At 34.7% G+C, this 25910-nt stretch overlaps 1 protein-coding gene across 5 annotated transcripts in view; it reads right to left on the bottom strand.

Annotated features, from left to right (window-relative positions):
* Positions 1-25910, bottom strand: part of PIBF1 (progesterone immunomodulatory binding factor 1) — a 175264-nt gene that overhangs the window by 85132 nt on the left and 64222 nt on the right. For all 5 annotated transcript variants that reach the window (XR_011527894.1, XR_011527896.1, XR_011527895.1 and 2 more), the window contains exon 11: positions 562-727. Coding sequence is in view for 2 of the 5 variants with exons in the window: in XM_070578441.1 (XP_070434542.1) it covers positions 562-727 (166 nt within the window). In the remaining 3 variants the exon portion in view is untranslated. The remainder of the gene's footprint in view (positions 1-561; positions 728-25910) is intronic.

Here is a 25910-nt window from a genome sequence, read left to right as displayed (position 1 = left end):
GTCTTTTTGAGCTTTATACCATTTGTAGACTTCTTTTCTCTGTTTTAATTATTCTTGCCTCAGAATGCATTTTAAAATATGAAATATATTTCCTTTCATTATTTCTTTTTAAATATCTTCTCTAAAAATATCAAGTATTCTTTTTTCTTTTGGTTGTACTATAGAATTGTTTTTTCAGTTAAAAAAATGCTAGCATTTGATTAGAAATGAATATATAATATCACTTGATGAAAACTATATAATACCGAATACACAGAAAGATGGTTAAATTCTAGCCTTTTCTTGATACAGGCTCTGTACTGTTCTTATTGAAAATATTTCAAGTGTTTATATATTTTTGATTGCTATTGTTAATAAGATCTTTTTCCATTTTTTGGTTTTCTAATAATTCCAGTCCTTTTTGGTACACTTCTTTCTGAAATATGTATTTCTTTTTTGTGTGTGTGTATTGCAGGACAGTGCCAGGTCCCCTAGGAGAAAAAAAGCTCAATATGATATAGACCTTGTACTTACGGACCTTATAGGCTATGCTAATTTTAAAAGAAAAGCTTGTACATGTACCTCCAATTTTTTCTGATATTTCTCACATTCCATTTGACAGTGTGTGAGATTTCTTGCAGTTTCCTCTTGTATAAGTTGAACACGTTCACTTTCAAAGGATTTTAATTTACTTTGATGGAGAAATTCTGTTACTTTGCTTTCTGCACTAAGTTGTAGTTCCCTGTACCTGAAAGAAGCAGAATGGTTACGAGACTATAGAAATCTTGATGATGTATATAAACATAAGCATTACTTCTACTTTTTCCATATCCTATTATTATGCAGTTAATAACATATTTATTCAGCAAAGCTTCTGTAAATAATTTAGATAGGGGTATGTGAGGAAATGTGCTAAGTCCACAGAACAAATTATACCATTTAAACTTCCTCTACTGTTCTCTTACTTTCATTCCGTCCATCCAGAAATAATTATTGTCTGTCTATTATTATTATTTTGAAGACATTTAAAACAAAAAATGGTAAGAGCAAGTTTCAGCTATATTGCTTAAAATGATTTAATTTCTATAAATTTCATAGACCTTCTTAAATCTACAGCATTGTTTCCAAGCTTGCTATTTCATTCTAAGTCTAAATAATGTCAGATGGAGAAGAATGGCATGAAATATGCACATTAAACTGCAAATTCTTGATATACTTATAAAATAAATTTTAAAGTTAGTAAATGCATATATTTGGATATTATAAGAAAACATAATGTGCAAATTTCAAAGATAAATATATAACAAGCAGTCTATTACAACACAGGTAAGGAATATTCTCTTCATTAGATAGGTATAACTAGTAATAAAAACATTTCCACTTAACATAGAAAGCACTACATGCTATAAATTTGAAAATGCTTCAGGTTGATGATGTTCTAACAGAAAGCAAAACACAGACATGCTATACCTTTTCATGGAGCTATTACGGACCCAGTATAAGGCTAGATATGTTACTAAAATTCATTTATTCAAATATTTATTGAGCTAGTCACTATGTTAGGTAAATGTGAATACAATGGTAGACAAAATATGGTTTTTCCCCCCTTAAAGAACTTAGTTTTCTGGGAAGATAGGCAAATAAACATGAAAATTCAACAGAAGATGCTGAGTGCTTCAATAGGGTAATCCCTAGGTTCAGTGGGAACATACAGGAAGGAGACTTTACTCACTTTGTATAGGGGTGTGTGTGTGCGCGGGGGTGTGTGTGTGTGTGTGGCAGGAGGAAGTTTGGGGTGAGAAGTGTTGTAGGGGTTAGAAACAAGAGTATGTGTAGGGCAGAGAAGCAGAAAGCACAGACTGTTTTGTTCGTGGTATCTCTAATCCTTACAACAACCCTATTAGGTATGTTGCAGATGAGGAACCTGAGCTCAGAAATGTCAAATAATTTCTTTTTTTTTTTGAGGAAGATTAGCCCTGAGCTAATATCCACCATCAATCCTCCTTGTTTTTTTTTTTGCTGAGGAAGACTGGCCCTGAGCTAACATCCAAGCCCATCTTCTTCTACTTTTTATGTGCGATGCCTGCCACAGCATGGTTTGACAAGCAGTGCACAGGTCCATGCCTGGCATCCAAACTGGCAAACCCTGCGCGGCTGAAGCAGAGCATGTGAACTTAACCACTATGCCACTGGGCCAGTCCCCTCAAATAATTTCTTAACAGGAAGAGCTGCTAGTAAATTTCAGCTATATTTGACTCTATAGCAATGATCTTTCCACTAGTACATGATATTCTGACACTGAGGTCAGGTAAACTTTCGAATGTTTTTTAAAGGTCATTTCACTCTTGCATGTGACAATAATAATAATGTTCAAAGTATAAGCAGAGAAGACGGGCATTAGCTATTTGCTATAGGCTACCTCACTCTTGGCACTCTTATCTTTGGGGAAAGCATCTCACGTTCAAATTGGTGGAAGTTCCATTCAGTGCATATTGGTACACATTCCTTAATATATAGCAAGGCTTTAAGGTGAATGTCAGCTTCTGTGTTTAGCTTTTTGGAAAGTTCTAGCATTAAGTATATATATATAAAACTTATTACAATTTGATTTTAAAAATACCTTTTTATACGGACAGGCAAACGGTGATAATTTTTTTATTGAGACATAATATACATACCATAAAGTTCACTCTTTTAAAGTGTACATTTCACTTTTTATAGTTCTTAGTATATTCACAAAATTGTACATCACCACTATCTGATTACAAATTCCATGTCCATTTAGCAGCCACCCCATATTTCCCTCTCCCCCCAGGCCCTCAAAACTACTAATCTACTTTCTGTCTCTATGGATTTGCTTACTCTGGACATTTCACATAAATGGAATCATATAACACGTGGTCTTCTGATGTTTTCACGGTTCATCCACGTTGTAGCATGAATTTATGGCTGAATAATATTCCATTGTATGGATATACCACATTTTGTTTATCCATTCATTAGCTGATGGACATTTGGGTTGTTTCCACTTCTTGGCTACTATGAAGAATGCTGCTATGAATATCTGCGTACAAGTTTTTGTGTAAACGTGTTTCATTTCTCTTGGTTATAGACCTAGGAAAAGAGCTAGGTCAAATGGTCACTCGAGTTTTAACTTTTTGAGGAACTGCCAAACTGCTTTCCAATGTGGTTGCTCTGCTTTACATTCTCACCAGCAATTATGAGGGTAGCAATTTCTCCACATCCTTATCAAAATTTATCATTGTCTCTTTTTGATCCTTGTGAGTGTGAGGTAGTAAAAAATTATTTTACTCAAAAATTCATTAATTCACTATTTTACTGACATGAAAATGTCCCTGTACTCCCTGGGGTAAATTGTTTTATAAATATAAATGTATAAAACATGTGTGAAATCCATACCTATTTTGTATGCTAAACTATGGGACACACTAGATCATATTACTGAAATAAATTCTGGATAAGTCATTTAAAAAGTGATATTGATCTTTAAAATAACTTATTTTGAAAAGATTAAACTGTAAAGTTTGCCTTTTTATGGATTCAGGACATCGTGAGTAACCCTGAGATCAACGCCAACTCCAAATAGGAAATTAAAGACTTAAGCTTTTAGATCCCACCTGCACTTTTCATTCGTTATATGGCACTTGAAAGTTACTTTCAGCACTATTATTCTTCCTCTAAATTGAAAAGCTAAATAACAATAGGTATCTCCTAGAAAACTGAGAATACTAAGTGTAATAAATTGATATTTCTATAAATCAAGTGATAATTCTAAAGGACTAATCTATCCTCATGTTGTTTATACAGTGAAAGAATCTGCCTCAAACCATTATGCTTTTGTTATAATTACTATTATTTTAATTTGCTAAATTGAACTGTGAAAATGCTGAAGAAACATTACAGCTGCAAAGCCATTGCAGCAGTGAGGAATGGGGACGACAAGAGCATAGCGTGACAGTTTCAGGTAACTCACTCTTAACTTGTTTTGCTAATATAACCTGTCACATTTTACTTCACTGACTCAGACTTCTCATCTCATCCCGTTAATGTGAACATCTGATTTGAACTAAGTCAATATTATTCACATGTTAACAACTTTAGGTTTGACATTCTGATTCATCATAGTAACTTTAAGAGGTCAAGTTAAAGTATAATCAGGATCTCCAACTGTCCTCACAGCCATGTCATCAAGGCCCCAAATGTGGCTAGCTTACTCTTTATGCTACATTTGTAACCAGGATTTTAGTCTTCATAAGATTCACCCATAGACCACATACCACTTGAACAACAGTAATACAAAGTCCTAGAATAAACTGTTTGCTCTTAAGGAATATTCACCACCAACAGATTTTGGAGCTGGATGTACAAAGAAAAGACACGTTAAAAAGTACAAATCAGTTATTAGATAGGGAGCTACAAAGACGCTAACTCATAAGAAATGCTCTCAGGCTAAGGTGACTTAAACTTCAAATAGCATGGAATGTTCTGCAATGCTTAGAAATAATGGCAGAAGAGACATCAATGTGGCATTCTATTCTCAGAAATGGGAGAACTCATTTGAACAAAGGCAATAGATAAAACACTAAATAACAACAGGTTTTCATGACACTATTTACATCAGCAGTCTTTACATATATTCTACAGTGAAAGTTTTGCTCATTATACTCTGATATATTAAGTCAAGCAATGTATATGGTTTATTCTCAACGTTGTCAACAAGGTTACCATTGAGTAAGGTGAAAGATGTATATAATTATGAGCCTTTTATTTAATCTTAGCTTTTTATCCCAATGTGAAACAACAACTGATCTTTGAATTTTGCCCACAAATTGTTCCTGGCTTCCCCAATATTAAAACTGGATTAATTAGTCTGAACCCAGTGATCTAATCTCATTTGGTAGAGAGGCCTTCTATGGCAAAATACTCAAAAAATATTGTTTTCAGTGATGAGGTTCCTGTAATCACCAGGACCAGGAAGTGGTCCTTCTATTAAGAAATTTTAAGACTTGGTTCAATTTGGAAGTAAGGCAGAGCCGCAGTTGAGGCAAGGTATTTTAAGTCTGTGTGCAGGAGGACAATTGTGTGCAGACAGAGAGGACAGGAAGTAAAACCTGTACAAGGAAGATGGGCAAAAGAAGCTAAGCAAAGCAGCAGGATTTCCAGTACTGGTAAGGGTTCAGGGAAAGATTTTTAGTGGTCAGGCATTAGGTAGATAAACTGGGCGGAACGTATTGAAAGGTACTCTGAGGGTCAATACAGAGAAAAACACTGTGGTTTAGAAGAATGCACGGGAGCAGATAGTCATGGCTGGACCACTAAATCCTTCCTCTGAGGAGGAGAATTTAATTCTAAATTCTATAAGCAAATGGAGTAGAAGCTGCCAATAAACTTCCTACATGTAAAACGGGTGCTTTGAAACAGAGATAGGCTTGAGTCTCCAGATAGGAAGCCTTAAGTGGACTCTGCTGTGGAAATTGGAGTCGACAAGGGCAGAAGCTGACATCTCTAATCAACTGAGAATCAGCCTTGCTTACATAGGTGGGATACCAATCCCATTTTACTTTGGCGTTTCAGACTCCTCTTTCTCCTGTTCTTTTAATAAGGTCTCGGAGTTGATGTCCAATTCCCTTTCAATTATTCATTTTGGTTGAGCTAATAACTAATCCTTACCTTAACTATTCTTCATGCCTATTTCTAATCCCAAGGGAATAAAACTCTTCCATTCTTTTCACAGAGAATTTTGTTTGTTTTTCCAGACCTGTACCACATGTTCAAAATGCCTCTGGATGAGTCACTGAATGATAGTTAACCAATCCCTAAAATTCACTTACTCCAATTAAGAATTGAGAAAAAAAACTGTTCATTCGCGTTTTCTACTTCTGTGGCTGAGTTTAATCACTTTAGGTTAAAAATACTAAATTAAACCACTGAGTTTTCAATTCTCTCTTAAGTTTTTTTTTTCTTGCTTTCAGAAGTATATATCTATCTGTATACCTATAAATCTATAGCTAATATATTAACTAGTATTCCACCAACTATATATTTAATATATAAGAAGTATAGGATACCACAAGACACAACATTTTGTATTTCTTCTTTAAAACTGCTATTTTATATAGGGCTGACTTTCCATTAACCAGAATATTTCATTCCTCAACATCTAATTCATTTAAAAATATTTATTGTGCACCTAAGAGTTCTAGGCACTATTAGATACCAGTGGACCATAAATAGCATCAATACTCTTTAATGGTGGGAGACAGATACACAAATGTAAGGTGATAATGCTAATAAGTTCAAATAAATAAATAAATAAACAAACAAAGCAGAGCGAGGGAATAGAGAACGATAGAGATATTAGTGGAAGTACTATTTTAAAGAGGTTGGGCAGGGAGAGTATTTCTTTGTTAAGGTGATATTTGAGCAAAGACATGTATACCAGGGTTCACTAAAACCTGTATTTGATTTTATTTTTTTGGCAAAATATACATTTATTCAGTTTAAAACCTGTATTTTAGAACTCAACTAATTGGTTAATCAGAAAATATTTACTGGTCATGTATCATATTCAAGATTTATATAATATAGACTTTTTCAGTTTAAAGAACAGATACAACATCAAACATATGAAGGCAACAGAAATCCTTTACACTGATTTGAAACTTGGTATCTTAAACCAGTAGTTAAAATTATGTACCAAAACTACACTAATGGATTTACTAGAGAGTCTAATCTATATGAATTGCAACTAAAAGAAAGAGAACTGAACGTTTAACAAGTGCACTGGTGATATCAGGATGAGTGATACTATTTCACGGGACTGGAAACAGATACTTATTTGGACAAACAATTCTGTAATTGTTTTAAAATAATTTGAATTCATTTTTATTCTGAGGTAATTAATAAACCACATAAGAAATGTCCTTTTAGCATTTACGGTCGAAGTGTTTTTTGTTTTTTCTTGAGGAAGACTAGCCCTGAGCTAACATCTGCCATCAATCCTTCTCTTTTTGCGGTGAGGAACATTGGCCCCGAGCTCACATCTGTGCGCATCTTGCTCTATTTTATATGTAGGACGCCTGCCACAGCATGGCTTGATAAGCAGTGCATAGATCTGCGCCTGGTATCTGAACTGGCAAACCCTGGGCCGCCAAAGCAAAGTGTGCAAACTTATCTGTTACACCACCAGGTCGGCCCCCCGTTGTGTTTTTTAAAAAACGTCCTTTTAATTTTTGTGCTTATTGTACAAGCAATACATACTTATTATAGAATTTTAGAAAATACAGAGAACATAAAGAAGAAAAATATCAATCATATGCCCATAAAGATAATTGCTCTTTATATTTCCATATATTTCCTTTTCTTTCCTGTACAAATATTTTCAAATTTATTTTCAAATCTGTAAGTAATTTATAAAATCAATTCTTAGGGTAAAAACTCCAAATATTACAAAGAAAGGTTAAAGACCTCTTTATTACCACTCAGCTTAATTTCTCCTTTCAGAGATAGCCACTGTTCTCAGTTTTTTGTGTATCTTTTTTTAAAAACAATTCAAATGTATTACACACAGAAGGATATATCAGTCTCCTTTTTCTTTTTTAAAAAATGGCATCATGTCATATGTGCTCTGTAACTTCTTTTTTCCACTTAAGAATATGTTTTTGGATTTTTCCATATCTGTACTTCGTTCTTTTAATTTGCTACAACAGTAAACCACAAGGTAGACATAATCATTTAATTAATTCCGATTCATTTATTTAACTTAAACTGATGAACATTTAGATTGTTTCCAATTTTTTATTATATGCAGTGTTTCAAAGACCATCCTAAATAATGCCTCCTGTGCACAAGTGAATGTTTCTTTAAGAAAGATATCATAAAGTGGAATTGTTGGATCAAAGGATTTTAAATTTTAATGGATACTGCCCAATTTTCCTCCCATTGGCGATATCAATTTAAAATGCTACCAGAAGTGTACGAAATACGGTTTCTCCACATTATCAACTTTTGATACTACCATATAAAAAAATGTTGGCTATGCCCATTCTATCTGTGAATCATACTTTCATACAGAATTTGCTATCCTTTTTTCCCTGACATTACAATTTAAAAATCTTATGCTATTAAACCCCTTTCATAAGTACTAATTTTATTGGCCCTATGATTTTCCATTCTTAATTATTCCTCTGTTGTAACACATGTAGCCTTTCTTCAATTTCTGACCTCATTTTTCATACCAATCAGTAGTACCCAATTTATTCACCCACCCAACGCAATGAATTTTACTCTGAATAAAGCGTGAATTTCCAAAAATGAAATACATCTTTGAAAGAAGAAGGCCACTACAATTAAAGGCTGCTCCAAGAACAGTAAAGTAACAGCACTGAGCAATGCCAGGACTGCTGGGAGAAGTGTATGAGCCCCAAATGTGCCTACTTTGGTGGAGGACAGTCTCACTTGGATCCATATATTCCGATGTGCTTCTTTTAAAAATATAAACTTGACTCATTACTTACATACATATTTAGATATGTATCAGGGATATATCTAAAATCACATAAGGACACTTACAGTTATACAAAAAGAAAAGAAAAAGTATATATCCTGAAGAAATGTTATCATTGTAAGTAAAGATCTGGGGAAAGGGAGGTTGGAGAAAAGAGTTGTTTTTACATGACATGGCTTATCTTAAAAGTAACTTTGCTAAAGGTAACTCAAAAATTTTTGATATAGGCAATTTAAAAAATGACTAGTAATTAGGTACTTTCCATTTAAATAATTTTGGCTGAGATATATTTTACTTCTTACAAGAAAGTGTTATCAGCCAAGCAAGGGATGAAGTACTTATCGTTACATCATCAATGTCTAGTAAAGCGAGTCTGGCTGGTTAGTTTTCTTATATCCTGAAAACATTTGAAAGATCTCTGAATCCGGATATAAGCACTCCTGCTCTACCATACCCAATCTACAATTCCTAATCTGTTACTTAAAAAAAAGCAACCCCCCCCGAAACCGCACAATTTTTATGTGGTTTTATATACTTCAGAATACATCAAATTAATGCACATTTATATACACATTTACATTTATATAAATTAATACCACAACTTATAACTGAACTTTGAAAGGCAGATTTGTGAAAATCTACAGCTATGTCTTTAAAAATAACTTCTCATATCACAAGATCTTTAAATATTTAAATATGATGGTTATGTTCTTCAATTATATCAATTTACATATCAGTTGGAAAGAAGGGAAGATCAGAATCTCCTGTTATTCAGATTATATACCAACTTGATAATATTGTAACATGCCCTCCTATTGGGATGTTTGTTTTCTAATCGAGAATCATTGTATATGATGAGAAAAATTTACTGATAAAAGTATGTTGCACATGTGAATGCTTTGAAGGTAGAAAACATATTTAGAACAATTATTAATGAGTTAGAGAATACATCTAAATTGCTTTCTTTTCACTGACATTAAAATAGAAAACGTTATCCTCGAGATCTTACTTTGGTGCATTACTACTATCTACTGCTCTACCAACGGTTCTCTTTCACTTTTTTGTTATCTCAATATTACAAAGTTTTAAAATATATACCTAGACACTAAATCAAACTACTTTCAATGAAAATTAGGAGAGCAATTACTGAAGTTTAAAAATGTACACATAAAATTATAGAAAAACAGAGTTCTAGTTACTCTGGCCTTTCCCTTTCAATAGTGAAATTTTCTGAGCTGAAAAAAAAGAAAAGCAGGTACAGAAAACTTATAAAACCACCATCAAGGTTGCAACTACAGGACAAGAGGAAGGAACTCAGAAGGCATCTGGGTATTTGTTCAAATGTTTCTGCCATTGAGATGATTTCTGCAAGCAGTTCACTGCTCAGCTGTAATACTACATCTGTCATTTTTGGCTTACAAGCTAATTCTTAAATGAATGTGAGAGATCTTTTTTTGCTCAGTTAAAAACGCTGAGTATGTTTAACAACTGTACTGTGGATTTATAAGAATTTCAAGCATGCATTTAGAGTAATTCAATGCATCTATCATATCATGATCAAATAAAATATGTAATGTCATTAATAAGATAAACAATATGTAGCAATATTTGGCCATCTTATAAAGGCAAAAAATAGGTACCGCAGGTATGTGAAGATAAAAGTGCTTAAGTGAAACAAATATAACGAAATGAATGTTGCCTTAAAATAAATCAAAGCATGTATGAGATAAAATTAGAGTAAAATATTTTATAACAGTGTTTGAATGGGTAGCTATTTTCTCTTTTGTGGGAACATGACAACAAACACTTAAAATTCAGCTTGAAGCATCCTCTGAATCAAGAGTATTTATTACATCAGTGCTTCACAGCACTCAAAACTATTTGATGCTGCTTTCAATGTACACCTCAGAGTGCTGGGCTACATTAAAGAAAAAAATCAGAATACATAAAAAACTGAATCTAAAAAGGTTATCAGATCTCTGTACTTTCCTCTCAATTTTCCTGCAGCTAAAACTGCTCTAAAAAATAAAGTCTTAAAAAAGAATCATAAGACACAAGGAGTGAAGGGGCACATAGTGTCTGACAAATAATAATGTACAACTGAAATTTCACAACGTTACAAGCTATTATGCCCACAAGAAAAAAAAATTTAAAAAAAAGTCATAAGAAAAAGCACTTTTGGAGATGCTTTTATGAAGAATAATGTCAAGCATTAACAGTAGCATAACAGAGGTTAATCATGGTTTTGTCCTATTTTTCCATAATATATACTGAAAAGAAAGGAAATTAATTTACTACGTTAATATATAAAGTACTTTATAGGGGCTGGCCTGGTGGCGCAGCGGTTAAGTTCAAATGTTAGGCTTCGGCAGCCGGGGGTTCACCGGTTTGGATGCCGGGTGCAGACATGGCACCGCTTGGCAAGCCATGCTGTGGTAGGCGTCCCACATATAAAGTGGAGGAAGATGGGTATAGATGTTAGCTCAGGCCCAGTGTTCCTCAGCAAAAAGAGGAGGATTGGCAGCAGATGTTAGCTCAGGGCTAATCTTCATCAAAAAAAAAAGTTCTTTATAAGGCAAAAAGGGATGTAAAAGTCATTTATCTAGACCAACTTCCTATTAACAGCCAAACACTGTAAATCTTAACTCACACAAATCAGTGTTATGGGCTAAAGAATTCCATGAGGACTCTAGGAAACTCCTGAATTGGGATCTAGAAACTAGAGTCCTGGGTCTTCAAACCCAGAGAGTTTGGTAGTAGAGCTGGATCATTAGAAAAACTTTTTTCTTTTCTAAGGGTGAGGATGACTCCTAAACTTGATTTTATCTAGCCTACTCAGGGAAGACCATCAGAACCACTTGTGGGACTCTAGATACCATGGCTCCACCTTAGACCTACTGAGTTAAAATCTCTGAGGATAGACTTGGGAGTGCTGAGTTCTGAGCGGTTAAATGAGCTAATATAAGTAAAACGTTAACAAAAGTGCCTTGTACAATTAAAATATAAGTTTCTTGAGTGTAAGAATCTTCTTTAATGCATCTTTGGATTCCTAGAATCTAGTATATCACCTAGTATATTATAAGGTCTTAATGAATCTTTACTGAATGAATAAATGGAGTCATATTAACCACTTTCAGTTGTTATAAAATTTAAATTACTAAATAGGTTCAAGTCAGAATAGAAAACACTAAAGTATTATAAACTAATCTGATGAGGGAGAGTCTTTTCTGAAACTTGAAAAGCCAGTGAATTAAGATTATTATTTCCAGGTTTAGGTGTCAGTATAAGATGAAAATAAATTATAGGGAGTGAAGAAAAAAAGAAACCAAAATGATTATAGGATAGGTATGACTGAGCTACAAGAAAGATTAAAGTTTCTAAAAATGTACAGTTTGGCTAATGACTAAGATGGCAGAAGGAGACATGACAACATTCTAAAAACATTTTAAAAACAGAAACGCAAAAGAGGGAGCAACGTAGGTGTGATATGACAGTGTGATATATCTAAGTCCTGTAACGAGTTAAAGTTGTTGCAAAATGTACACACAATTTTAGGAATATAAGTGCAACTCACTAGCCTACCCACAAGAATGTAATCAAGTCTATCATGTGCGTGTAAAACAGAAATGAAGAAGAGAAACATAATAATGAGAAGAATTAAATCACTTTGTTAGGTCTATTTTCCCATCTCTAAATTTCTATCATTAGACTTAATGGACTAAATAACTACTTACAAGTTTTTCATAAAACACCACCTTGGGATTTTTCAAACAAGTAGATACAAAATATAATCTTATGCCAGTTAGCACAGTTAGCTAACGCATATCATGTGACGATTATATTTTTATTTTCTACAGCTGTTTATCAAGTGAGAAAGCTTATTTATAAAATTCCAGAAAATGTTTACATACCTAGGTATTTATTTAACCATCTATTTATGGCTATAAACACATCAGGACAAAAATGAAATAATCAAGTACCTAATATAATCAAAGAAACTAAGTAAGAATTAAATGAAAAAAATTAAAGCTTTTAACATCTTACATTATTATTTTGAAGAAATGCCTTCTCTTCTTAAATATTTTCTTGGGTCTTACTTTTCTCTCTACACTTTTCCTATGCCCTCCTATCCCAGAAAGTGTTGCTCTCCCCCTCTAGGCTGGTGAGAAGTTAGTGCTTTTATTATTGCCCTGCCTCCTCTTCCTTTTCTCTCACTTGCTGTTGTAACCAAGACCTAAGCCAGTGACTTGTGAGAGGCTTGTCGATCAGAAGTTGGAGATGAACTCTGAAGGCATTTACTAAGAGGAGACCTGAACTGGCATGACTCCTTGTAAGCATGTGTAGAGACCAACACAAAGGAAAGGAGCCTAACATTTTAGTGCCTTATGTTTATATTTGCTTTCATGTGTATACATATTTCTCATTTAATTATCTCCAAAAGGCTAACACAGAATTTAGGATTATTCTCTTTTTAGAGATAAAGAAACTGTGACTCAGAAAAGTGAATCATTAGTCCAAGCAAGCAGCAAAGCTGGAATTTGCACCCAGGCCTGCCTCAAATTTCTGAGCTCTTACACTGTAACATTCTGTATCCAAGAGAGAAAAAATATTTAAAAAAAATAAAAATAAAGCATGTACCAAAAACACACACACAATCTCCAGCAGCACACCACTGGCAGGTAAGTGTGGAAAGCACAACTAAAGAAGAAAGACAGTAGAGATAAAGGACGTGACTGAAAGGTGAACAAAGAAGAAAACAGGCAGGGATTTTCCACAAAAAGAATAAAATGCACAGTCTTTCTACAAGCAGAGTAGAACTTGTTTTGGGGGTCAGAGGTTTAAGGAGGTTCAGGTCATTAGAGGGTAACTGGATGTCCTAGAAGGAAGTCTAGAGAGAAAAGTTACTTCCCTTTGCTTTGGACAAAAGTGGCTCTGTGCCCTACCAATACTGACAGCATGGGTGTAAATGTAAGGTCTTTCCCTCAAAACCGTCCTGATGACAAAAAGGGTGCCACTTTTTATTTGAGTTCTTATAAACCTCTCCCACTGAGTATTCTCTTAATTATTTTATTTTGAAATGTCAATACTGTTTATGGAAGACCCATTGGCTTGCAAAGACCATAATCAATTCAAATTTTGAATGCTGATACTGTTTGCTTGAAGCAATCAATAAACATGGAAACAAAGATGTTTAACACAGATTTAATAATTATTTCTGGGATGCAGCCTTACAACTACACTGAAAACATGTTTTAAAGATTATTTAAAAAAGAAATATAATTAATCCATTTTGAAGATCATAAAGACACCAAAAAAAAGTTAAAAAAATTTATTTATTTGAATGGATACTGGTGTGGCTAATGACAAAAATCCAGCAACAGTATCATTTAGGGATTCAAATAGTGAAAAAATATTAAAAGCAGTAAAGGAGATGTGTTTTAGAAAACTGTGTTAGATGATTCAAAATATGCCTCAAGAGATCTTGAAGGTTCATGTGATGAGACTGAAGTATTCTTTTTCATAATGTAATTTTAAATATTTACATATAACTAAATTAAGCAAGGATGCAGAAGCCCGACTGTGTTGGTTCACATTCCACACCTGTCTGTTACTACCTGTGTGTCTCAGTTTCCAGATCTATACAATGGGAATAATAGTAAGAATCACATCATGTTATAAAGATTAAATGAGTTAATATTAGCAAAACACTTAAAACTGTGCTGCTACAGTAAACATTATGGAAGTGTTTGTTGAATAAAATTAAATATTCAGGATTGCCAAAGCTTTTTATTTTATTTTTTGCTGAGGAAGATTTGCCCTGAGCTAACATCTGTGCCACCTTCCTCACTTTATGTGGTGTGCTGCCACAGCGTGGCTGACAAGTGGTGTAGGTCTGCGCCCAGGAGCTGAACCCACAAACCCGGGCCACCCAAGTGGACTACACGAACTTAACCACTACACTTTGGGGCCAGTCCCTGCCAAAGCCTTTTTTTCAGTCTGGCCCAGATGTTTTATCATATTTCATATGTTTTCCTATGAACCATGAGAGGTTCTAATTATTTAAAATGTAGGAATTTTGGAAGCACAGAGTTTGATTTTTCTTTCAGTCAGTGGATTGTAACATGTTATCCTCATCAAGAAACAAAACTGTCTTCAAAGTCAAACAATTTTCCATTTACCCAGCTAAAGAGATGCATGGGAAAGAGCACTCCTGATATCCAGGGAGCAATCCACAAATGGTGACCTACCTACTCAGATCCATGAACAGTCACAGAGAAGCAGATGGATAACCGGATAACTATTACTGCTAATTAACTGAAGCTGGTGAAAAGCTGGTATAAATGCTTTAGGATAAGCAGTCAGTAAACTTTTTCTGTAAAGAGCCAGAGAGTAAAAATTTCAGGTTTTATGGGCCATAAAGTCTCTGTTGTAACAACTGGGTAATTGTAGCATGAAAGCAGGCATTGACAAGAGATAGACAAATGAGTGTGGCTGTGTTCCAATAAAAGATTATTTATGGACATTAATATGTAAATTTCATATAATCTTCATGTGTCATGACATATTCTTATTTTTATTTTTTACCAATAATTAAAAAATATAAAAACCATTCTTAGCTTTCAGATTGTACAAAGACAGATGGTAGGCTGGATTTGGTCTACCTCTGACTTGAACTGTCAGATTCTGATCTGAATTAAGAGAAGCTGTGGAATGTTAGTGATAAGCATGCTGACCAAGTCTGACCATGACCTAGCTCTTATACATTAACTCAAATCTATTAGACTCTTATATTCTCTACAGCGGTTGCTCCAAATATTGCTCTCCTATTAAGACTCTCAGGTCATTCAGAGCCCTCTTCATTCTCATATGATTTCTTCTTTACTAAGATCAGTATCTATCCAGCAAAGGTTTCTTCTGATTCCCTCCTCTCTACTTTAAAACCTCTTTACACCCTAATTTTCTTTCTTTTCCTACACTCTTTGCTCTCAGAACATTTCTTCTCTGGTTCGAAGGACCATAGCTCTCCACTTAACCTCTTGATACCAAAATATTTTAACTTCCTCAATTATTACTTCTTTATTACATTTTCAAACTTTCCCTTTCAAAGTGCCCCTCCTCTGCTCACAAACATGCTTAGTTCTACTGTGTCCTAAAAAAAGAAAAAAACCTCAACTTTCACCTAACTCTGCCATCCCTTTAAGCTAATGACTCTTCTCCCTTCCCCACTGTTGACAGTTGATGCCTCTGCATCTTCACACTTTAACATGTTATGAGCCAGTTTCTACTCCGAGTTATCTGAAAATAGAGATCTTAAACTTTCAATGATTTTTTTGTCTGACCCTCCCATCCCTGCCATAAAAGTATAGAAATACGTTTGAATATTGGCATAACTACCCACTGAGTATACCTTTTTTTCACTTAAAAGGAAAAAAGCCAAAGCTTTATTAAGATATAATTTGCACACATAAAATTCATCAATTTTAAGTGCACAATTCTATGAGTTTTGACAAATGTTTACAGCCAGGAACCCACGATCATAAGCATGATACACAACATTTCCATCATCCCCCCAAATTCTCTGTCCTGCTTTAAAGTCAATTCCTTCATCCTAGCTCTGACTCCTAGCAAACACTGATCTGATTTGTGTCATTAGTTTTGCCTTTTCTAGAATGTCACACAAATGGAATCAAACGGTATGTAGTCTTTTGTGTCTGCCTTCTTTCATTCAACATAACGCTTTTTAAAGTATTCATCCATGTTGTTGCACGTATGAGTAGCTGGCTCCTTATTATTGCTGAGTAGTATCACATGGTATGTATATACCAATAGTGCTTCAGTCATTCACTAGCTGAGGCACATTTGGTTTATTTTCAGTTTTGAGCCATTATGAATAACGCTGCTATAAACATGCTTATTGGTCATTTGCATTTCTTCTTTTGTAAAATGTCTATTCATATACATTTTTTTTTTAATCAGGAAGTTTGTCTTCTTAAGTTGTAAGCATTCTGGATATAAGTCCTTTATTAGATATGTGTTTGGCAAATATTTTCTCAAGTCTGTGGCTAGCCTTTTCCTTTCATATCAGAAGAGCAAAAACTTATTTTGATGAAGTCTAATTTGACAAGTTTTTTGTTTCATGCTCTTTGTGTCCTATTTATGTAATCTTTGATTAACCAAAGTTACTAAGATCTTGTTTTTTTTCTAGTTTTCTAGTTTTAGTTCTTAAATTTAGATCTACAAATGATTACGAATTCATTTTTATATTTTGTGTGAGGTAAGGGTTGAGGGTCAGTTTTTCGCACAAGGACATCAAAATGTTCCAGCACATTGCTGAAAAGACTGTAATTTCCTTATTGAATTATCCTGGCACTTTCATCCTTATTCTTAAAAATTGTTCTGGATATTCTGGATCCTGTGAATTTCTATGCAAATTTTAGGTTAGTTTGTCAATTTCTACCAAAAAACCTTGCTGAGGCTTTCATCAGGATCGCATTGAACCTATTAATCAGTTTGGGGACAATTGATACTTCAGCAACACTGAATATTCGAATCTATGAACACGATATATCTCTCCACTTATTCAAGTCCGTCTTACTTTTTCTCAGCAATATTTACTAGTTTTCAGTGGACAGGTCTTGTACTTGCTTAATATTTTGTTAATTTTATCCTTAAGTATTTAATATTTTTGATGCTATTAAAAATTTACAATTTTCAACTACTTCTTGCTAGTATACAGAAATACAATTGACTTTTTTCATAATGATCTGTATTCTGCAAACTTGATAAAGCCACTTATCATTAGTTTTAATGGTTTCTTTGTAGATTCCAGCTATGACGTTTTTAGAAAACCTCCTTCAGCCCTTATTTCCTTACTTAAAAAAAAAATAGGATTTGTGAGAAATAAAAATTGAGAAAAAATTAATCAAAGGAGGGAAACAAAAAAACCCTTAAAACATTTAGCACAGTATCCAACCCACAGCAAATATTCAGCACTTATTAAAACACTTCCTAAATTTCAGAGTTCTTACTATAAGTTTCAGCAACGTTGGTGTGTCTCCAATCTTTATCGCTAGGCCTGATCTTTCTCCCAGGCTTGGCATCCTTACCCCATTTATCCACTATGTTTTTATGCGTGAATGGTGCTTTAGAACTTTTACAAATCCTAAATCAAAACCATAGCTTTATTCACCCATGAATCACTTCTGCTTTCTGAAAGTCCTATTTCTGATAATAAAATCACTGTCATCTCAACTACCCAGAAAATTTTGTAGGAATCACTGATAACTCTCCAAGATACTTTCAAATCTAGTAACTACCGATTCCTGTAATAACCACAATAGATAGTATTTAATGCTTATTATGTGGCAAACACTATGTCAAACACTCATTTAATCCTCACCACAATTCTATGAATTAAGTTACTATCATTACCTTTATTTTACAGATGAGGAAACTGAGACATAGAGGTTAAATAACTTTCCCAAAGTCATGTACCTAGTAACCATAGAGCCAGTGTCATAACCAAGGCAATCTACCTCTAGAAACAGTAATCTTAAAGATAAATTATATTGCCTCTAATGTATGCAGACTGTAGGATCCATTGCTTGTGGAGATACTGGGATTGAGTGCTATTAAATGATATTTGGGGAAATTCAAGAAATGTCTACTGCTCCATTAAAATAAGCATCCCTCACCATGAAGTTCTTGGGAAAAAAAAACAGGTGCAGAGTCCAGTAGCAAATGGGAAATAAAATTATGATTATGTTATTAGCTGGGCTTACAGTGAACACCCCAATTCAGAGGTTTCTGGTAGACGGGGAAGGAGAATGTGATAGGTTTAAGGTTTAAGAGAGGTGGTTAAGCCCCAATCCCATCTAACCACTGGCGAGCTCCTAAAGACTAAATACCTTAGAGTGTATATGTTGCAGAAGATTGAAAAGAGGTGCAAGTGAGTTCCAACCATCTGTTTTTCCAGTCACAGGGAAAGAGAAGTGGAAGAGTAAGCTTTAATCACGGTTGTGATCTTTTAGCTAGAGACCACCCAACTAGAAACATGACCCAAACTATGTCTTGGAATATGATCCAAAAATACTAGAAATTTCTTTTCTCTGGGAAGAGGGGGGTAGTAAAATCTCCTCCGTTTACCATGCCCCAGTTGTACTTCTAAAACCAATTTTCCCATCTATTCCCTATGCTATCATTCCAACTGAGGCCATGCGCAGCTCTCACCTGGACTTCAGGCACTTCTGTTCAGGGTATTTTAATTACCCTGAACAAATACATATACATGTATTACTGCCAAGTTAATTCTCTAAAATGTGATTTTCATGTCACCACTTATTGCTCACCAAAATAAATATAAGCTCTTTATTCTGATGTTCTAGGCCTACCTAAATATAAAAGGATTTATTTCCTACCTACTTGTATATTCCGAATCAGTTGACTGAATTGTCTGCTGTTTCCTGACAACTCTTTAATTTCCCTCCTCTATTTAGGAAGGGTTCTGAAGTTTTTGGAATGTCCTTCTCTTAGATCTGCATTTCAAAATTCATACTTCAAATGTTTGTTTCATATACCACCTCTTCTAAAAGGTCATTCCTGATACTCTCTTAAAATAGATACCAACATTCATAGACTACCACAGATTCATTAAGATATATAACATTTTGCTTTAAAATATAAATATGGATACACATTGATTCTTTCAGCTTTTTGGAAACAGAAATCACGTCTTAAATTTTTATTCTTCTTCTACAGTGTCATGCACAAAGGTTCAGTGAACATTGAGTTGAATGATGTCTAGCTCACCATAGGAAAAATTTAGAGAGATATTTTAGTTCCTTATTACTCTTATCATAGTCCACACTCCACCAAAGAGAAATCTGAGCACAACACACATATTTTTCTCCACATTCTCCTCTGAAACCATGCGGAGAAATATGTTTCTCTTTTGCTTTTTTGTTGTACACAGTAAAGTACAGAGTTCATAATGTTGGCTTTCATTTAAAATAAAAGGAAATAAGGCAAGCAATGTCAAACATTTTGAACTGACAGGAAAGAACCCTTAGGTTCATCCACATGTTAATGAATTAAGGGAAGCTGAGAACAGTTCACAGAATTGGGCTATAGAGACTCAATTCTCACAGAGAAGAGGCAGTCAGGGCCATTAATTTCCACTAGGATCTGTTATAAAATGGTAAATGAAAATAAGTTTAGCTATATGGAATTTTACTTTACATATAATTATGTAGGTACAAATTTATAATATTTATCAGATAGTATCTACAATTAAAAATTCATGAAAGTGTTTATAAAATTAAATAATTTTTACAAATAAAATTGATAAAAAGAAAAAAGTTAGATACCTTTTTTTCATAGTTCTATCCAAATGAACCCCAAGAATTACTACTGCTATTCTTTCTTTTGAAAGTTCCATGAAAAGTTTGAGCCATTTAATTCAACACTGCTCCAGCGCTATCATCACAGATGTATGTATGGTTTAAGGAACCATAAGTTTGAGCTATACCTTGGTATAAAACTTATAATTTGTAAACATAGTAGTGCCTAAAATTTGTGGAATGAAAACTGGTACAAATGCCTGCAAAAAGGCAATCAGAGTTTACAAATTACTTATAAATGAATGCTTAATAGTTAAGGCGGCTGGGGCTGGCCTGGTGGCACAGCAGTTAAGTTCGCACATTCCACTTCAGCGGCCCGGGGTTCGCCGGTTGGGATCCCGGGAGTGGACATGGCGCCGCTTGGCACACCATGCTGCTGTAGGCGTTGCACGTATTAAGCAGAGGAAGATGGGCACGGATGTTAGCTCAGGGCCAGGCTTCCTCAGTGAAAAGAGGAGGACTGGCAGTAGTTAGCTCAGGGCTAATCTTCCTCAAAAAAAAAAAAAAAAAAGAAAGAAAAGAAAAAAAGGAGGAAAAAAATTTAAAGGGGTTATTGATGGTGATGGGAAAGGGGTAGTTTCTTTAATGAAGAGACATTATTGGCTACACTGGATACCAAGTGGAAGTATACAGCAAGTAGCAACATGGAAAACTGACTAGCAAGTTGTTTTCCTTTAGAAGCATTCAGTGCATAGTTTTAATTTTCAAAAATTAGACATCAGTGCTTTAGTTAAAGAATCCAATTTATGTTTTACAAGTGCTTTAACTTTGGACTCAAAAAAAATCTGTGTTTATTATATACAAATGATTGAATTTCACAACACATATTTCTCATTTAAACATCTGTTGACTTATTTCTGGATCAAATGCAGTTCAACCAATAGCAAAAGATGACAAATGAATAAGAATAGACATGTTTTGTGGCACCAACATACAGAACATTCCATTCTCATAAACGACAGGCTATTAAACATACCTTGATTTTCCTGTAAACTACTTTAAAAAAACTATTTCAAAGTGCACAGTTCACTGTTATTTACAGGTACATGAGCTCCTTTACAGGTTTACACGTGGACGGCCTATCTGACTGGAATGGTCTGGGCGCACTCTTGCCTGGAGGCAGGGGGATGTATTCTTTTGGGCATTTTCCATCTCTGTGATTTTGGACAAAAACAATTTTAGAAACGATAGGCATCATTACATTCAGAGTATCTATGAATAATCTAGCTAATAGAAATTCACATTTGGGGTCCAAGAGAGTTAAAAGAAAACATCTGAATTCTAATAATAGATAGGTGAATGTCACTTAAATTCTGCTGTTTGAAGACAGATTAACTCATTTCGTACTTTCTACAAATATATAGATAGACTTTTCACTTGTAAAATGAAAATGCATTGCCTTTAAGTTTTAAAAAACACATCCATTTAAAAAATACACGGAGGGACCGGCCAGCTCGGTGGCGCAGCGGTTAAGTGTGCAAGTTCCGCTTCTCTGCGGCCCAGGGTTCGCTGGTTTGGATCCCGGGTGTGGACATGGCACCACTTGGCAAGCCATGCTATGGTAGGCGTCCCACATATAAAGTAGAGGAAGATGGGCATGGATGTTAGCTCAGGGCCAGCTTTCCTCAGCAAAAAGAGGAGGATTGGCAGCAGATGTTAGCTCAGGGCTAATCTTCCTCAAAAAAAATTAAAAAATAAGAAATACATGGATATATTTTTAAAAACTTACAAAAAAGTGCAAGGGAAATTCCAATAGTATGAATTGCTAATAGTTAAGATAAATAGTAAGCTGAGGAAAGGGACCTTCTTTAGAGAGCTTTGTAACAGTGAAAGTTATCCATCTCCATAAAATAGTTTCACCATATCTAGTTAGAGACTTCTTCTAACCCTTTGTCTTTATAGTGCTGAAAAGAGAACACAGATATACCTTACTTTAAAAATCAACTAACTGGATGATGATAATAAATAATAAAATTTATTGAAAACCTAAAATTGTATAATAAATCTCATTTAATTCTATGAAGCATAGAATTATATATTATTACATATACCCAATATATCTAATAAACAATATATATAACCAATTGGTGATTATATATAAAATGTAATAATTGTATAATATATTGGTTCTTTCATTTACACTAACACACTTTAATGGGTAGAAGAAATTGAGACTATCTTCACATCTAGTAACAATGATTTCTAGAATTTGTTCACATCTAGTAATAATGATTTCTACAGAAGGAAAAACTAAATGATCACATATCTGGCATATATTATAGAAACATACAGGTTACACATAAAGATTTATTAAAACCAGGAAGGGCTAAAACTTTGCTCAATGAACAAAATAAGTAGAACAAAAGTAAAATATGAAACAGTAATTATATTAAGGCACTCAAGATCTTACTTAATGACTCTCAAATACAATAAAGCAAAATTCAACTGCTACACAGAAAAAGAACAATTAAATGGTCTAACTGAAGTCAATATAGCTTCCCTTAAAGCTAGATTTTTACACTGTGTCTTAAAAATGTCCAATTCTGTTTCTTTAACCCTTAGTGTCACTGCCAGGACGTTCTTAAAAAATGTTATTAAAAGTCATGTAGGGAGACTTTTAATTCATAATAAATGCATGTTATACAGCATATGGTACAGAGTCTAGAATCTCTAAGGTGCCATTTATTCAAGAGCTAGTAATCTGCTAAATGTTATGTTAGTAGGTTGAAAAGATAATCCACCTTTATAAAATTTTAATAACTTTTAAAATTAGCTGGTACATTACAAAATTCTAGTCAGAAAATTTAAAAATAAAATGTCACTTCTACTGAGGGACCTGAAAAAATACTATTCAAATGACTTAAAGGCATATACAGTGAGTTCAACGGTGGCCCCTCCCCAAAATATATGTCCATGTCTTAATCCTTAGAACCTGTGAATATTGCCTTATTTGGAAAAAGGGTCATGTGCTTTTTTTTTTTCTTTTTTGTGAGGAAGATTTGCCCTGAGCTAACATCCATTGCCAGCCTTCCCTTTTTTGCTGGACAAAGATTAGCCCTGAGCTAACATCTGTGAAAATCTTTCTCTATTTTGTATGTGGGATGCCTTGACACCACTGCTGATGAGTGCAGCAGGTCTGCGCCTGGGGTTCTGAACCCGTGAACCTGGGCTGCCGAAGCAGAGCATGTGGAACTTTAACCACTTGGCCATGGGGCCGGCCCTCATGTGCATTCTTATAAGAGACCTAAGAGGAGAAGGCAAAGTGAAGACAGAGGGAGAGACTGGAGTGATGTGTCTGGAAGCCAAGGAACACCTAGAGCCCCAGAGGACGGAAGAAGCAAGGGAAGGATTGCCCCAGAGCTTTTGGAGGATGTACAGCCCTGGAGATACCTTGGTTTCAGACTTCTGGCCTCCAGAACCGTGAGAGAATACATTCCTGTTGTTTTAAGTCACCAAGTTTATGAGGGGTCAGCCCCGCGGCCTAGTGGTTAAATTCAGTGTGCCCCGCTTCAGCACGCTGGAGTTTGGTTCCTGGGAACGGACCTACACCACCAGTTGGCAGCCATGCTGTGGTGGCGACCCACATACAAAATAGAGAAAGACTGGCACAGATGTTAGCTCAGGGCAAATATTCCTCAGCAAAAAAAAAGAAAGTCACCAAGTTTGTGACAACTTATTACAGCAACCACAGAAAATTAATATAATATCATTCTGAATTGTTTAATATCACACATACTGTGCTTCATAAACTATTTACTAATAATATGAAAATTGTGTGGCAGAATGAACTGAGATGGGAACAAAGAGAACACACGTCTACTTCTATTAACTCTGCTTCTGTTAACAGTATAACTGAGAACAAGTCATATAACCTCTTTAGATTTGTTTCCTCTTTTGCAAAGTGAGTGCAATGTTTTCAATGATCTCTAAGTTTTTCCCAACTCTAAACTTTTGGGAAGCTTCAAAGTGTTAAAAATAATAAGGCACAAAGTAAAAATAAAATAAAAATAAAGAAAATTAAAATCCTAACAATGGACAGGTTGGTCAACTGAAATCTGCCAGAAGATTCATATGATTGCATAAATTTATAAATGGTAATTATTAAATACTTATGAAGAGTTGGCAATATGTATAATTCTCCACAAAGTCATTAGCTTCTACGAACATTCATGTAACTCTAGCTATATGTCCAGAAATGTGACAGGCTCCATGTATTATAATAGAAATAAAACTTCAATGATTTATAGAAAATGAACTACCCCTATTATGTGGGCCTGAAAAAAGTTAATACAGGGGCCGGCGCAGTGGTGTAGTGGTAAAGTTCATGCACACTACTTCAGTGGCCCAGGATTCACAGGTTTGGATCCTGGGCACGGACCTACACACCATTCATCAAGCCATGCTGTGGCAGTGTCCGACATATAAAACAGAGGAAGATTGGCACAGATGTTAGCTCAGTGACAATCTTCTTGGGCAAAAAGAGGAAGACTGGCAACAGATGTTATCTCAGAGCCAATCTTCCTCACCCCTCCAAAAAAACAGTTAATATACATGAGATAAACAGTGCTAAGCATAGTAAGAGATCAACAAATATTAACTTTATTACCTGGGATAATTCATATCTTTTCTTCTTTTATCATCTACCAAAAAGGACCTCATACCAACAACTTTTTAAAGATAATGTTGAGGGTTTATTTATTAACAAAAATTTAAAAAACCTAACTATCTGATTTTTATTCAATGGTAACCATTTTTTGCCACATTAAAACATACACTTCCAATCAATTCTGTTTCCTCTTTACTGAAAGAACTTTGTATGATGACTACAATACTGAAGTATAATTTAGAAGCAGTCTCTAAAACTGGAAGTAACGTTCATCTAAATATGCCTGCCAAGTTTAAAAATGTATTAGGAGTTAAATTGAAACATGTTGAAAATGACTCATTGTGGATGAGAATATACACTGTAGGAAATAAGAGCTCATTTACAAGTGGGAGAAATATACTCACACTTCATCTGTGGTAATTCTCTGGACTTTCCTTCCAGTAAACATCATATTTTAAAATAATCATGGAAAATATCTTACTTTTAACTGAAGTTTTTATGAGTTGATTTAGTCAGCTGGCATTCCAATTTTTTATACATATCTTTTTTTGGACATGGATATATTTACCAAATGTAAATCTATGAAAATTTCCCCCAAAGCAAGAGAGCAGGAGCCTATAAAGAAAGCTGTATAAACTCTCTCTCTCTCTCTCTCGCTCTGGTTCAATTCACATGCATAATGACCAACTATGACTCTAGATTTCTAAGAAAGCATCCTAAAAAATGTGTAGACATGTAATAATGTGCTTTCCTTCATTTACAAACATGATGTTATTGATACGCCATCAGGAGGGCAGGTACTTGAGTTCTTCCTCTAGTACTACTTCTTACATGTTTATACTGATTCTATCTACTCTACTTGTGACCCCAAATTACACATTTGGAAGGCAGCTAGCTAGATTTAGAAAAGAACATGGAACCCACCTGCCCTCCCGCATCAAAAAAGGTCGCTAAGCTGAATGAACCTGAACTGAGTTTTTTTTTTTTTAGGAAGATCAGCCCTGAGCTAACATCTGCTGCCAATCTTCCTTTTTTTGCCAAGGAAGACTGGCCCTGAGCTAACATCTGTGGCCATTTTCCTCTACTTTATACGTGGGACGCCTACCACAGCACGGCTTGCCGAGCGATGCCATGTTCGCACCCGGGATCCGAATCAGGAAACCCCGGGCCACTGAAGCAGAACGTGCGCACTTAACCGCTGCGCCACCGGGCCCGCCCCTGAACCTGAATTCTTGATCTCACTACCAATATAGTTTCTCTAAGGTAATTAATGAGCCACACATTCAAATATATCTTTGATCATAACTTTAATGTGGCCTTAATAAGCTGAATTTTAAAAAAAAGTGCTTATGAATTAACAAAATGATTCCAGTTTGTTTATGTTTTCTGAGCTTTGTTT

This window comes from Equus przewalskii, chromosome 16, assembly GCF_037783145.1.
Source record: "Equus przewalskii isolate Varuska chromosome 16, EquPr2, whole genome shotgun sequence".
In the NCBI taxonomy this organism is placed as follows: domain Eukaryota; kingdom Metazoa; phylum Chordata; class Mammalia; order Perissodactyla; family Equidae; genus Equus; species Equus przewalskii.
The sequence above is the reverse complement of the archived record's forward strand: the minus strand, read 5'-3'. Positions and strand labels throughout refer to the sequence as shown.